Source organism: Grampus griseus (genome assembly GCF_964374135.1).
Source record: "Grampus griseus genome assembly, chromosome: 21".
NCBI classification, from domain to species: domain Eukaryota; kingdom Metazoa; phylum Chordata; class Mammalia; order Artiodactyla; family Delphinidae; genus Grampus; species Grampus griseus.
In genome coordinates, this window is record NC_139015.1 from 6366654 (window position 1) to 6378919 (window position 12266).

Here is a 12266-nt window from a genome sequence, read left to right on the forward strand (position 1 = left end):
TACAGCAGCAATAGGAAAATACAATAAGCATAATTTTCAAACATGTTATTTAATCCTATCTACCAAATTAAGTAAATATTAACAAATTTACCATATAAGGAAACTAAAGCTTAGAGAAGTGAAGTGATGTACAAAGTAACAAAGTTTAAATGGCAGATCTGGAATTTAAACTCAAATCTGATGTCAAAGCCAATACTCTTATGCACTAGGTTGCCTCACATTTGAAAAGGAACTTGAGTTAAATTTGGGAAGAAACAAAGCAGAAGATTCCATATTTGTGCTGTAAACTGCATGGCTCCAATGCTGACTAAGTGACTTCTATAGATGAAGTAGTTATTTTTGTCATAAATGTTTCATTTGCACCCCCAACTGATAAGTACCTTATAAAAATATTGTCTCAGCAATATTTATTGAGAAGATGTATTTCTTAGTAATTGATAATTCAGACATATTTTTGGAAACAAAATTCTGCAGTCTCTCAAATAATACTAGTAGTGAATAATAAGAGCTGATTTAATAATTAACCATAGATTTCTGTGAGGAAAATTAAGCCATATGGAAATTGACTTGATAAATATATTCCACCCTGTCAATTATGTGATTAACTTTCAGAAACAAAAGAGCATAATGAAGAGTCTGAGATTATGTATGTTTCATAGCCTTTAATATTAAAAAATGAAGGGCTTCCCTGGTGGCGCAGTGGTTGAGAGTCCGCCTGCCGATGCAGGGGACACAGGTTCGTGCCCCGGTCCGGGAAGATCCCACATACCACGGAGCGGCTGGGCCCGTGAGCCATGGCCTCTGAGCCTGTGCGTCCGGTGCCTGTGCTCCACAACAGGAGAGGCCACAACAGTGAGAGGCCCGCGTACCGCAAAAATAAAAAAAAAAAAGACGATTCATCCAGACTCTAAGAAACCGGCCTCAGACCTGTAGTGACCTGAAGTGACAGCGGCTCACAGCACTGCCTCACGAGCCTGCCATTCAGCATCACTGCATGAACATCAAAACACTAGACTCTTGCCCTTGAAAAACAGAAACGTTCTCCGGTAGCCCAAGATTAGGTTATTTGAACTGATTTTCCTACTGAAAACAACTTAAAAAGCTGGATATAACATCATCTTAAAAGTATCCAAGAGCTGACAAGATGGTAAGACCAAGATTAAAGCAAACACAGTAAGGCAGAAGTAAGCCCAGAAAAGAACTTTCGTTCTAAGAGATTCAAAAGGTGAGGGGAACGGAAATCGAAGGCCACAGACCTCCTGTTGGAAACAGTGAGAGTGAACCAGAAGCGGAGAGAGCGCCACAGGCTTCACTCCTGGTGCAAAAGTAATGCAGGCAATCCAGGCCTCACGTGCACTTGCCACCTTGGTTGCGTCGCCTGGGTGGTCCAGTCAGCCTCAAGCTCAGCATTTGGTTTGGGAGGGCCCGGACGAGAGGCACCTCGAGGGGCCCAGCTAAAACAAATGCCACTGTTCTCTGGGGGAAGGCAGTTTCATCTTACGCTTGAGCTGATTTCTGCAAATAATTTTCCAGGTACAATCAGGAGCAGACAAAGATCACCAAGCACACAAGGAAAGAAGGCACCATGAGCAAGAAGAGAAGACGCGGAAGGTGGAGAGAGGGGGCAACTGGGCGGGGAGCAGGAGAGCGGGAAGGAAAGAAGAAAGAAGAAAAGAACTGGTAACTGGGAGCTAAGCCCCTGAGCACCAGGACAGAAAAGCATGCCATGCACTGGGGAATAAAGCTCAGGAGGTCACTGCAGTCATGGTGCTCTGTCCTCGGAGAGCGCGGGGGAAAAGCTATAGGGCAGCAATCGGCATTCTTCAAAGAGAATATTGAGATTCCTTCTGGGCGGAGCAAGGTTTTATAAGTAACATTTACACTCAATGATTCTTCATTTGTAGATGTTCATACTTTTCCTGACTTTTCAAATAACTCAACAGATACAAGAAATCCAAATTTATACCGACAGAAAACAGCTGTTCTAAAACTCCATGTGACTGAAGAAGCGGAGTTGGAGGAGCTCTGAAGTGGCTGAAGTTAAGGTTACAAGCGCAGTTCTGTTTTCTATTTATAGACTGAAGACAGCAAATGTTCTTGCTACTCCTCTTTAAGGTCAATACTGACAACTACCAGCAAAGGATCCAATCGCCTGCCGCAATCTTTCGGGTGGCCAAAAATAACTGCTTACCTATATTTAGAGGGTTTTTGTTGCCTCGAAAACTCTGAATTATTTATTACACACGGGATACTATATTTTCAAAACAATTCTTAAATGCTAATTTAATGTTTAAGTTAAAGAATGAGAGATGGTAAGAAAATTAATGAAAATGAGCGTAATCTTACTGGAGCTCCTGCATTGATGTAGCTCTGCAGCTTTTTTCTCATCTCCTTTTCATTGAATTTGGCACTTCTCTTTACATAGATCCCTCCATGCTGCCACATAAAAAAGAAAAAAAGGAAAAAAGAGGGGAAAAACGTATTTACTATTAAAATATCCAACGGCCAGTCATCAAAAGGGTTAACTTTATTCCCAAAGAGTGAAGAATAAAATTACATTTTAGGAATTAAATTATATTTAATACATTCATCTGTTAGCATCTAGAGAACACTAGCTGAAAATTCTCCTACGTTTTTAATACAATTCAAATAAAACTGTGTGCGACATTTTACTGGAAAACGCATGAATATTTAGGTCTGTTGGCAGTTAAAAATGCTTTCTTTCTTAAAAATACATATTTTTAAAATCAAAAATTCAATCAGATGGATCTTAGCTCAATTTCTCCAATGACCTATTATGGAATAACTAAAAATTCTCCTTTCAACAAATACTATCTTCGAAATTTTAGAAACCGACCCTGCTACATATTTATGTCGTACTGTCATTGACCGAATTCTGTTCTCCCCCCCGAGATTCTTATGTTGAAGCCCTAACCCCCAATGTGACTGTATTTGGAGATGGGGCTTTTAGGAAAATAAATGAGGTCGTAAGAGTGGGCCCTGATCCAACAGAAATGGAGCCTTATAAGGAGAGATTAGGACACAGACAAGTGCATGCAAAGGAGAGACACAGGGAGAAGGCAGCTGTCTACAAGCCAAAGAAAGAGACCTCAAGAGAAACCAACCCCGCTGACACCAGGACTTGATCTTGGACTTCCAGCCTCCAGAACTGTGAGCAAATGAATTCCTGTTGTTTAAGCCACACAGTGTGATACTTTATTATGAGAGCCCTAGCAGGCTAATACAGGCACCTTCACAAAAATTAAGGTAGCCTTAATTAAACCTCATAAGTGCACTTCACTGAAACTTTGCATCAGGTCAGCTATTTTTTTGTACTCCTTTCTACTAATTTGAACGCATCTGTAAAATTAACCGACTGGATGAATTTGATTTTGTCTTAATCAAGAATATGAGTCAAAGGAAATAAAGAGAAGCAAGGAGGGGATAGGATAAAGAGGAGAGGAAAGGTGGTCTTAGATTCTGGTCATGGTTCCTTCCACATGTGAACTGGCTTGCCTGAGTACGGAGAAGAAACTCAAAATGCTCTACAGAATGTATGTCACTATTTACCCAAACTAAGAGGACTGATGAGAATAAATTCATTCTTCACTAACTCTTTAGAATTAAAGCCAAAGAATGCATACATTGCAGTGTGAAACTTTCCCAAGCTTTCAATGCCATGACGTCTATTCTTCACATACTATTTCTTCCCAGTCATTTAATTTGCTTATTGAAGTTTTTTTTTTTAGAGAACTAGGAGCATCTTTTGTTCTTTTTTTTAATATATATATTTATTTATTTATTTTTGGCTGTGTTGGGTCTTCATTGCTGCACGCAGGCTTTCTCTAGTTGCGGTGAGCGGGGGCTACTCTTCACTGCGGTGCGCAGGCTTCTCATTGCAGTGCCTTCTCTTGTTGCAGAGCACAGGCTCTAGGTGCATAGGCTTCAGTAGTTGTGGCTCGTGGGCTCAGCAGTTGTGGCGCACGGGCTTAGTTGCTCCGCGGCATGTGGGATCTTCCCAGACCAGAGATCAAACCCATGTCCCCTGCACTGGCAGGCGGATTCCCAACCACTGCGCCACCAGGGAAGTCCCTTAAAGTCTATTTTAATTAAAAAACATCTGAATTCTTTCCCAGGTATATGGAAGCCACAGAAGTGAAGACCAGGTATCTTTCCTTAGGAACTCCCTGATTAGTGAGGAAGCAAAATATGTATACGTGTGTGATATAGAGAGAATTGATAAGTGTTATAATAAAGATAGCCAGAAACGAAAGCAGAGTGGAGGAAAGAGAGTGGGGGTCAATCACAGCTGTCATACATATCTCTAGTTATACTCACAGGGCTTAAATGAGCAAAAGCTCGCTATTGCCCTTTTTATTTATTTATTTTTTAATTTAACCCAACAGTAAGGTTCCCAAAACACCTGCTTTTGGTTGGGATGAGGGAGCAAAGAGATCTCTGTTCTGAATGCTACAGTTAATCTGCATCTTATAATGCTCACAAGTTGGCAGTTTGGAAATATTTAGTTTTCTGAATGTCTATATATTAATATGCATTTTTCTACACATATAAAATACTTAATATTTTATAAATATAATAATTATAAGAAATATAAAACTGGAGAGTCTGTTTCCTCGTATTTTGCTTGTAAATAACTATTTTTGAATAGCATTATTTCTGTTTCATACAAACTGTAAAAAAAAAATCCTTTTAAAAGAAAATTTTACTTCGTGGCATAAATTCCACTACTTATTAATCTATTCCCGTTTATACATGCACCCAATAGTTTAAAATACTTTTTATCAAAATATATATGAATTTTATTTCCCTTTAAAAGACTCAGGAAAAGAGGAAAGGAGACGGGCAGTAAGTACACTAACCTCCAACACCACAGGGTCACTGATCATGGGACTTGGGGCAGCACAGATCGGTGGTACCACTGTCTTGTGTCCAACAGATGACTTTCAGATTTATATATTTTCAGAGCTCACCATAACTTTAGCTTTTCTTCTTTAATCGATTATTAAAGTCTTATTAACAAGTCTGTCTTCCATACAAATTTCATTCTTAATATTTAGAAAATTACATATCAAATAATATATTCAGAAAAGGCATAGAAAAATGCTAGTAATCCCCTTCTGAATATCAAAGAGCCTGTTATATAGTTCCATGACCTGATGGTTATTATGTAATTTTAAAGGATTTGCATAAAGTAACATATATTGAATATTTATTATGTACTTGACACTCATGCTAGGCACTTTACATATATAGCTCACTATTTTTTTATATCCTACAGATAATTACTTTTTAGTTTCTTAAGGTAAGTGTCCATCAAGTTCTAGGTCTTTAAATTTTTCTATTTATTTGGTTTTTGTACATTGGCATTTTTTTCTATTTAATTTAACAATCTGGGTAACCATATATATATATAAACACACACCATTAAAAATGCCAGACAAAATCATGTTAATTTAGAATAAACTATTAAACCTATAAAAATAAACCAAAAAAACTCATACATTCATATTAAATGCATGTAAAATTTTAAAATCTAAAATTTTCATAAGCTACATATATGTAAAGAAAGAAGCATGGGAAAGTTACCTGAGAAAAATAACACCCATACAATGGAAGCCATTTGAGCCCATCTTTCAGCACATAGCGCACGTGTCCGAGAGCGTTCTGCCTGATGGCCAACATATCAGCAACGATCCAGTCAACTGCAAAGACAGAATCAATTAGTGCATAAGCGGCCCTGGCTGAACGCCAGCATCCCCTCCACAGAAACACAAAATGCCTCTTCACAAGACTGTATGAGGATATGCTTTGAAAAATATTAGGGTTGGAATTTGTTAAATTACTTTAAAACAACCTCAGACATTTGCAAAATATAAATTCTGTGGAGTTTTTTTAGTTGGTTTTTGTTTTTTTTGTTTTTACGGTTCTTGAAAAGCTTCTCGTCTCAGGGATAAAATGCAAAAGTCACAAACCATCAGAGTAATCCAAAAGCAGCATGAACAAAATAAAATATTTTGGCTTCTCTCATTCTTGACGTCTAGAAAACATGAAATTATAAGCAAAAAAATGGCTAAATGAAGCTGTCATGTGCAAGTAAATATTCTGTATATACCAATATGTTCAACAAGAGGCAAGGACATTTTATCTTGACCAATGACTTTCAGGACACAATAAAAGGTTATAATGGAATTCAAAACAAAGATCTCTCAAAGCTTACAACTATGCTGGGCACATATGTGTTCTTTACATAATCAAAGGACACGTAGCCAGGCTGCTAATGACTCTAATTCCATAGATATGTTATGACTAAAAGTTCAAAAAAAACAAAACTAAGAAGGCACGAGTGAGGTGCCAACAAAGAACTCAAAAAACCTATAGGAAGAGACAGGTTGTTAATTGATCTTTCAAGCAGAGCAAATTCTGAACAGAAGTAGCCCTTCCTTGGGACTAGCCTTCCTGCCAAAGCAAAGAACCGGAGACCAGCAAACTGTACAGAAGATGGCAAACAGAAGAGATGATTTAAAGAGATCAAGAGGAAATAAAATGAAGTTAAGCCAGCAAATGGTAAAGGGTCTGGAGGACCAGAGAGATCTGGATTTGAAAAAAAATGGCTGCCAACTACCCTATTTCTTCATAAGAATGAAAATGACAAAAATGAAATGTGAGGGCTTCCCTGGTGGCGCAGTGGTTGAGAGTCCGCCTGCCAATGCAGGGGATACGGGTTCGTGCCCCGGTCCGGGAAGATCCCACATGCCGTGGAGCGGCTGGGCCCGTGAGCCATGGCCGCTGGGCCTGCGCGTCCGGAGCCTGTGCTCCGCGACGGGAGAGGCCACAGCAGTGAGAGGCCCGCGTACCGCAAAAAAAAAAAAAAAAAAAAAAAAGAAATGTGAGGGAGACTTTTCTCGTATCTACAGATGAACTGGAAGATGGGATACTTGGAAAAAAAATTAATAAGAATCTGTGAAAGGATTCAGTCATCGGATCACAAGTGTATTCAGGGCCAGGGAAATGAAAACAAAAGGAGCAAATTCGAGAGGAATTTTTTTTTTTTTAATAAAAACCCGGTAGGAAATAAAAACCAAGAAAATAACGGAGTAACAATAAAATTTCAACCAAAAGGGACAGTTTTCCACAGGATTACAGGAAGATTAACTCTTAGCTGTGTGATATTCTTTAGGCAATGCACCATACTGGACAGAATATCCTAAACAAGTATATTAGCCAAGTTAAACATTAAAAATTATCCTTTTGCAAAAATGTTTTATCAATTATTATAAATCTTTCTTTTCAATCTTTTTTATCATTCATAATTAACTCTTTCTTGATGATTTAAGAGGTACAATGATTACATCTATAATTCCTATTATGGCTCCTTTAAATAGAGTGATGCAAAGATTTTCCCCTGTAGTAAATGATCCCCAGCAGTGGTGTCTACCAGTTGGTGACGCCTACTCTATGGAACTATCAATTATCACTTTTCTCTAAAGTATGTACCTCCCTATAGAAGCCCTCTCCCTATCCCCTTCCCTGTAATTCAGATCAATTAAACAGTCACTGATAAACACATTTCTTTCTAACCATGTCTTGGAAACTAAATAATCAAGCTAATGTTATAACTATACCTAATGTAAAAGTAAACAGACTCAGAATAAATTCAGAGAACTTAGCGTATGGTTTCCAGGCTACAGTATATTCTGGAACATATTTGGGATACAAGGCTAAAAACAAGATTTGGTATCTTTTCCTGAAACAATCATTTTTTAAAATGTGGAAGAATTTGAAAATTCATTTTTATATTAAAACACACATGGCTATATGGTAGGCTAGGATACATCTTCCAATAACTATTAAGAGAAAGTGTAAAATTTACAAAGCATGTCATGTTGTAACGGACTGTCCTGGCTATACCCTTAGACTTCTGAACTATTTAGTGGAAAAATTTTAAGAACTAATTTAGCAGTCAAGAGACACAAGCTTTGTGCCATCATTTTTTGCTACTCAATTATCTTTTTTACTTTTTTAAATTCTCAACTAGGTTTCAGATAGGAGACACTAGACTACAGCTGAGTTACTGACGGCTGAGATGCTAATGTATTACCTTTATAATAACTATTCACACATTTTGTGTTCTGGCATGAGATCAAGAAATGCAGCTGCGTAAGAATTCTTCTATGGTGATTCGGCCCAAGCCGTTGTTCCCATTAACTGGGAAGAGAGGAGGGGAGGGCAGTGAGGAGAGGCAGCAAGAGAAGATGACAGCTTTTTCATCTGTGTTATCAGGTGACAACAGCTCCCAACTCATAAGGGCATAGCGCGGTCTGAAGGAGATCCTGCATGTGAGCACTCGCCTAACACGGATCCGGCGTGCCCTCGGGATTAGCTGTCATCATCATCACCCCTACTGTTCGCTGCCCGTGTGAGCCGGGCTCTCTGTGAGATTACGAGCTAGCCTATGGAAACTGCCTAAAAGCCTTGACCAGTAGACATGACTCACACCTCACCAATAAGGCTCAGAGAGGCTAAGTCATTTGCCCACAGTCACACAGCCTATTGCAGAATAGCTTATGAATTGGGGTCTGACTCCACAGCCCAGACCTCCCCATACATGTTGTTAGTCAAGACAAATGTCACCTAAACCAAGAAAAGGGAACCTTCGTGAGATTAAAAAGGTACAGAGTGTCCAAAGCAGAGAGCTAAAGAAGGCCGAGAGGAAGGAATAGTGGTCACTGCAGCCTTGCTGACTCTGGACATAAATAAGTTAACAGAGACTAAGAATGCAGAGACAGCAGGGGCACATCAAGTGAAAACGGGACCAGAGGGACGAATTCAAATGCCAATTCTTTGGCTGCCCGGCCAAGGAAAGACTCTTGTATTCTGGCAGGCCTCGCAGAGGGAGAGCAAGGAAGCCTAAGCTGAACAGCGGTCCTTGACGTGTTCTTTCTGCTACTGACATTTTCAGATTACTCGGTTGTGGTTTTTAATACCTCAAAAGGGTTTTAAAAGCGGTACCCAGACATAGCAGGCCAACGAGCCATGTCCCTGGATAAGCTTTAGGGACCTCTGGAACCTCAAACTCTAGGCAAAGTTTTATGTGCCCATTTTTCTGGGAAAAGGCTACGTATCTTCTATCATATTCTAACTGAAGCCTATAATTCTAAAGTAATTTAAAGTCACTATCTAGTTATGTTCCTAAGTTATGGATTTTTTAAAGCATTCAAAAAGCAACCTTCTTAACCCCGAATGACGGACTGGTATGGGGCCGGTACTAAAAGTCCAGGCACTCAGAGGTCGGGTGAGAGGACGGGAATGCAGACTGGTTCTCTGTGATGAGACAGGTAACGTTTTCACGTCAGCCGTGGGCTGCCTAAGAGGCTCACACTTCCCATTTTACCCTTCCAGGTCCAAACACAGAATCGTGAAAACTCTGTGTCCTTCCAAATGTTTTCCCAGAAGTCCTCACTCTGAAGTAATGGATATAAAGGCCAACACATAGTAAGCAGACAAATGACAGCAGTGGCTATAATTTTTGTATTATTATTTTTATTGCTACTACTCCCACCTCCAGGAATGTTCAGGGAGTACTTATTCCACAGGTTTGTGCTAGTACCAAAGCTCTGTTAGCAGAACACTATTTCCATTGAAACCTGGAAAAAGGAAAGTTGGCATGGAACCTGAACAAGGAATTTTAAGAGAGAATTCTTTAAACAGAAAGAAAACTCTAAATGAAATTAACCAGGGGCTCAATATAAAGGAAATTGGGCTATCATGAGCCACTCCCTGCCCTAGACCCACAAATGCTTTTTATTTGGATATTGGAACCCTGGTAGACATATGCCATCAGCAGCAGAACAGGAATAGCAAGACTGTGTTAGCAGTAAAAAGCCCGATATGACTGGAGAAACAGTCAAAATAAAGAGGAAGTCAGGCTGCTTTATAGGTCAGAGTTAGAAGCAGACCCTGACCACAGGGCTGGTTGCTTTGCTAAAGTCAAATGTAATTAAATCAAATAGTCTTAGCAGTCATGGTAATAAAGCCAGGGAAATACAGATATATCAAATTCCTATTCACCCTTCAGAGCATCAGCTCTTGACCTAGAAAACTGAGTGTAATCAGTAACAAGGTAAGTTGAGAAAGATGCACCTCAACTTCTTTACCTTTCTTTACCTTCCAGAAGGTATACGTAGTAGTAAAAGTAACCGTGAAGAAACACAGCTGACAGGAGGAAGATAAAGGACAGCCACAGCCATTAGTAATTTCTCAATCAGGTGTTATCATTCATCAGCTTGTTTTTAGCTTTGAACTTCTGGGTACTACATTTTTTAAAGTAATAAAAATAGAATTTAGGAAGTGTGTATCAAAAGCAGTTACAGCTTTGAAAAAATATGAAGTGGGATGTTTCTTGGACTGAATTATTTGGAGAACTGAAAAGTACCTTAACCACTGTTAATTTCTTAGTTTGGTTACTGTATAAGATGCCATCACTGGGACAAACTTGGTGGAGTCAATGGACTCTACATAGTATTTTTGTAAATCCTTGTGAATCTACAATTATTTCAATATAAAAAGTGTTTTTTTTAAGTACCTTGAGCTAATTTAACGTATATACTGCGCTACACTGGAGAGCAGAGTCTTCTGTGATTCCTCTGATAGAAGAGCAAGATATAATTAAACCCAAACATTTGAAGAAGCAAAAGGAACTGCAGACATTAGTAATTAATACTGTGTTTAAGGAAATGAGTACTCACAAATCAGTACAACCTTTCTGCAGCTTAACAATCAAAAATATAAAATGTTTATACAGTATGATCCACAAATTCCACTTCCAAGAACAAAACTTAAAAAGGAAGACTATTCAAAGAAAGAGAAAAAAAGGAAAGAAAATAGCTTATATACACCCAGCAGAGGGAAAAGGAAAATTCACAGCTTTCACATTCCTGATTTTCCAAAAAACTAACATCACAAAAATACGAGGTCACATATAATATCTGCATTGAAAATTCATGTTTTACCAACAACAACAAATCCATTTAAAAATATCAGAACATTACTTTCAATTACTTTCCTACTGTGCGTAGAGAAACCTGTTTCATGCAAATGAAATACAAACCTGTGCTTTGATGATTTGCCAAATATATTATATTTTCTTTGTTTTTTGGCAAATCTCCATACAGCAATATCTAAAAGATAAAATAAAGAGAGACATTACTTTGATATTTTAAAACATGTACTACTGTAACATACAAAATATGACAATGTCAAAAAAATTGACAAATACGCGATGTCATGAATAGTCCCACCCATGATTAACAACTATTAGACTTCTCTTAGGAGTCTCAGGGACCATAAACAGCACATGTCTATAAAGCAGTTGAGCGCAGGGCAGGTTAATGGTCATAAAGTAAAGCAATGATCAGTATCCTCCTGAGTTTTTACTGACTGCTCACAACATCTGAAACACTGTTCATAAGGTACGGCGTCCTTCAAAGAGTCTACAGTGCAGTGGAAGAGACAGGCGTGCATACAATAACTGTGATGAGACATAATGCAGATATTATGAAAATACAGTCTATTTTAAAGAACTGTCAACTGCAGGCAGTAGTAGCATTCATTAGGTGTGGTTTCAGCAGAGAAGGTTCATGAAGAGAGGAACAAAGGAATGGAAGCAGCAGCATCTGAGGCCAGTAAGGGTGCACCTGGCAGGGTGCCGGCACACCCAGGCTGCACCTAGAGACGGTGAGGGGTGCAGGCGGACCGGAGGAGATCTGAACCAGAACGTACAGTCTTCTGAATACCAAGCTAAAGATGAAAACTTTATTCTGTAAGTAATGGGGAAACTTGGTCCCACGATTGGGACTCTTTACATCTCTATACAGAGCACAGGGAGTTCAGGATCAGTGGCTTCTAGGAAGGGGAAGCTGCACAACAGGGCGGGGTGTACACAGCAGGCTGCAACTCCAGCTGTCGTGCTTCCTTTCTTTAGCTGGGTGGTGGGTACACAGGTGCTCCTTATGAGTCTTTCTGTAGTTCTCTCTGTCTCAAATATTTCATAATAAATTATTTAAAGAAATTGGAAGTACATTTTTAAAGACTTCAAACGAAATGACTCCTAACAGTGGTATTTTTTTATTCAGGGCGTTTTTGTTTCTGTATCTTGTCATCACAGATTATTCAAGATTATGAATTAGCTACAGATCTATCTTTTTAGATAGCCACAGAGATTATCTTTTGATCACACCACTACTCAT

The 12266-nt window shown here is 38.8% G+C and overlaps 1 protein-coding gene across 4 annotated transcripts in view; it reads right to left on the minus strand.

Annotated features, from left to right (window-relative positions):
* The window catches only part of AGPAT5 (1-acylglycerol-3-phosphate O-acyltransferase 5), a 62473-nt gene that overhangs the window by 33461 nt on the left and 16746 nt on the right, over positions 1-12266 (minus strand). For 3 of the 4 annotated variants that reach the window (XM_082680516.1, XM_082680515.1, XM_082680513.1), the window contains exons 2-4: positions 11129-11198; positions 5608-5723; positions 2347-2436 (exon numbers count right to left, since the gene is read on the minus strand). In XM_082680516.1, the coding sequence (XP_082536642.1) occupies positions 2347-2436; positions 5608-5723; positions 11129-11198 (276 nt within the window). The remainder of the gene's footprint in view (positions 1-2346; positions 2437-5607; positions 5724-11128; positions 11199-12266) is intronic. The other variant, XM_082680514.1, reaches the window with a different exon arrangement.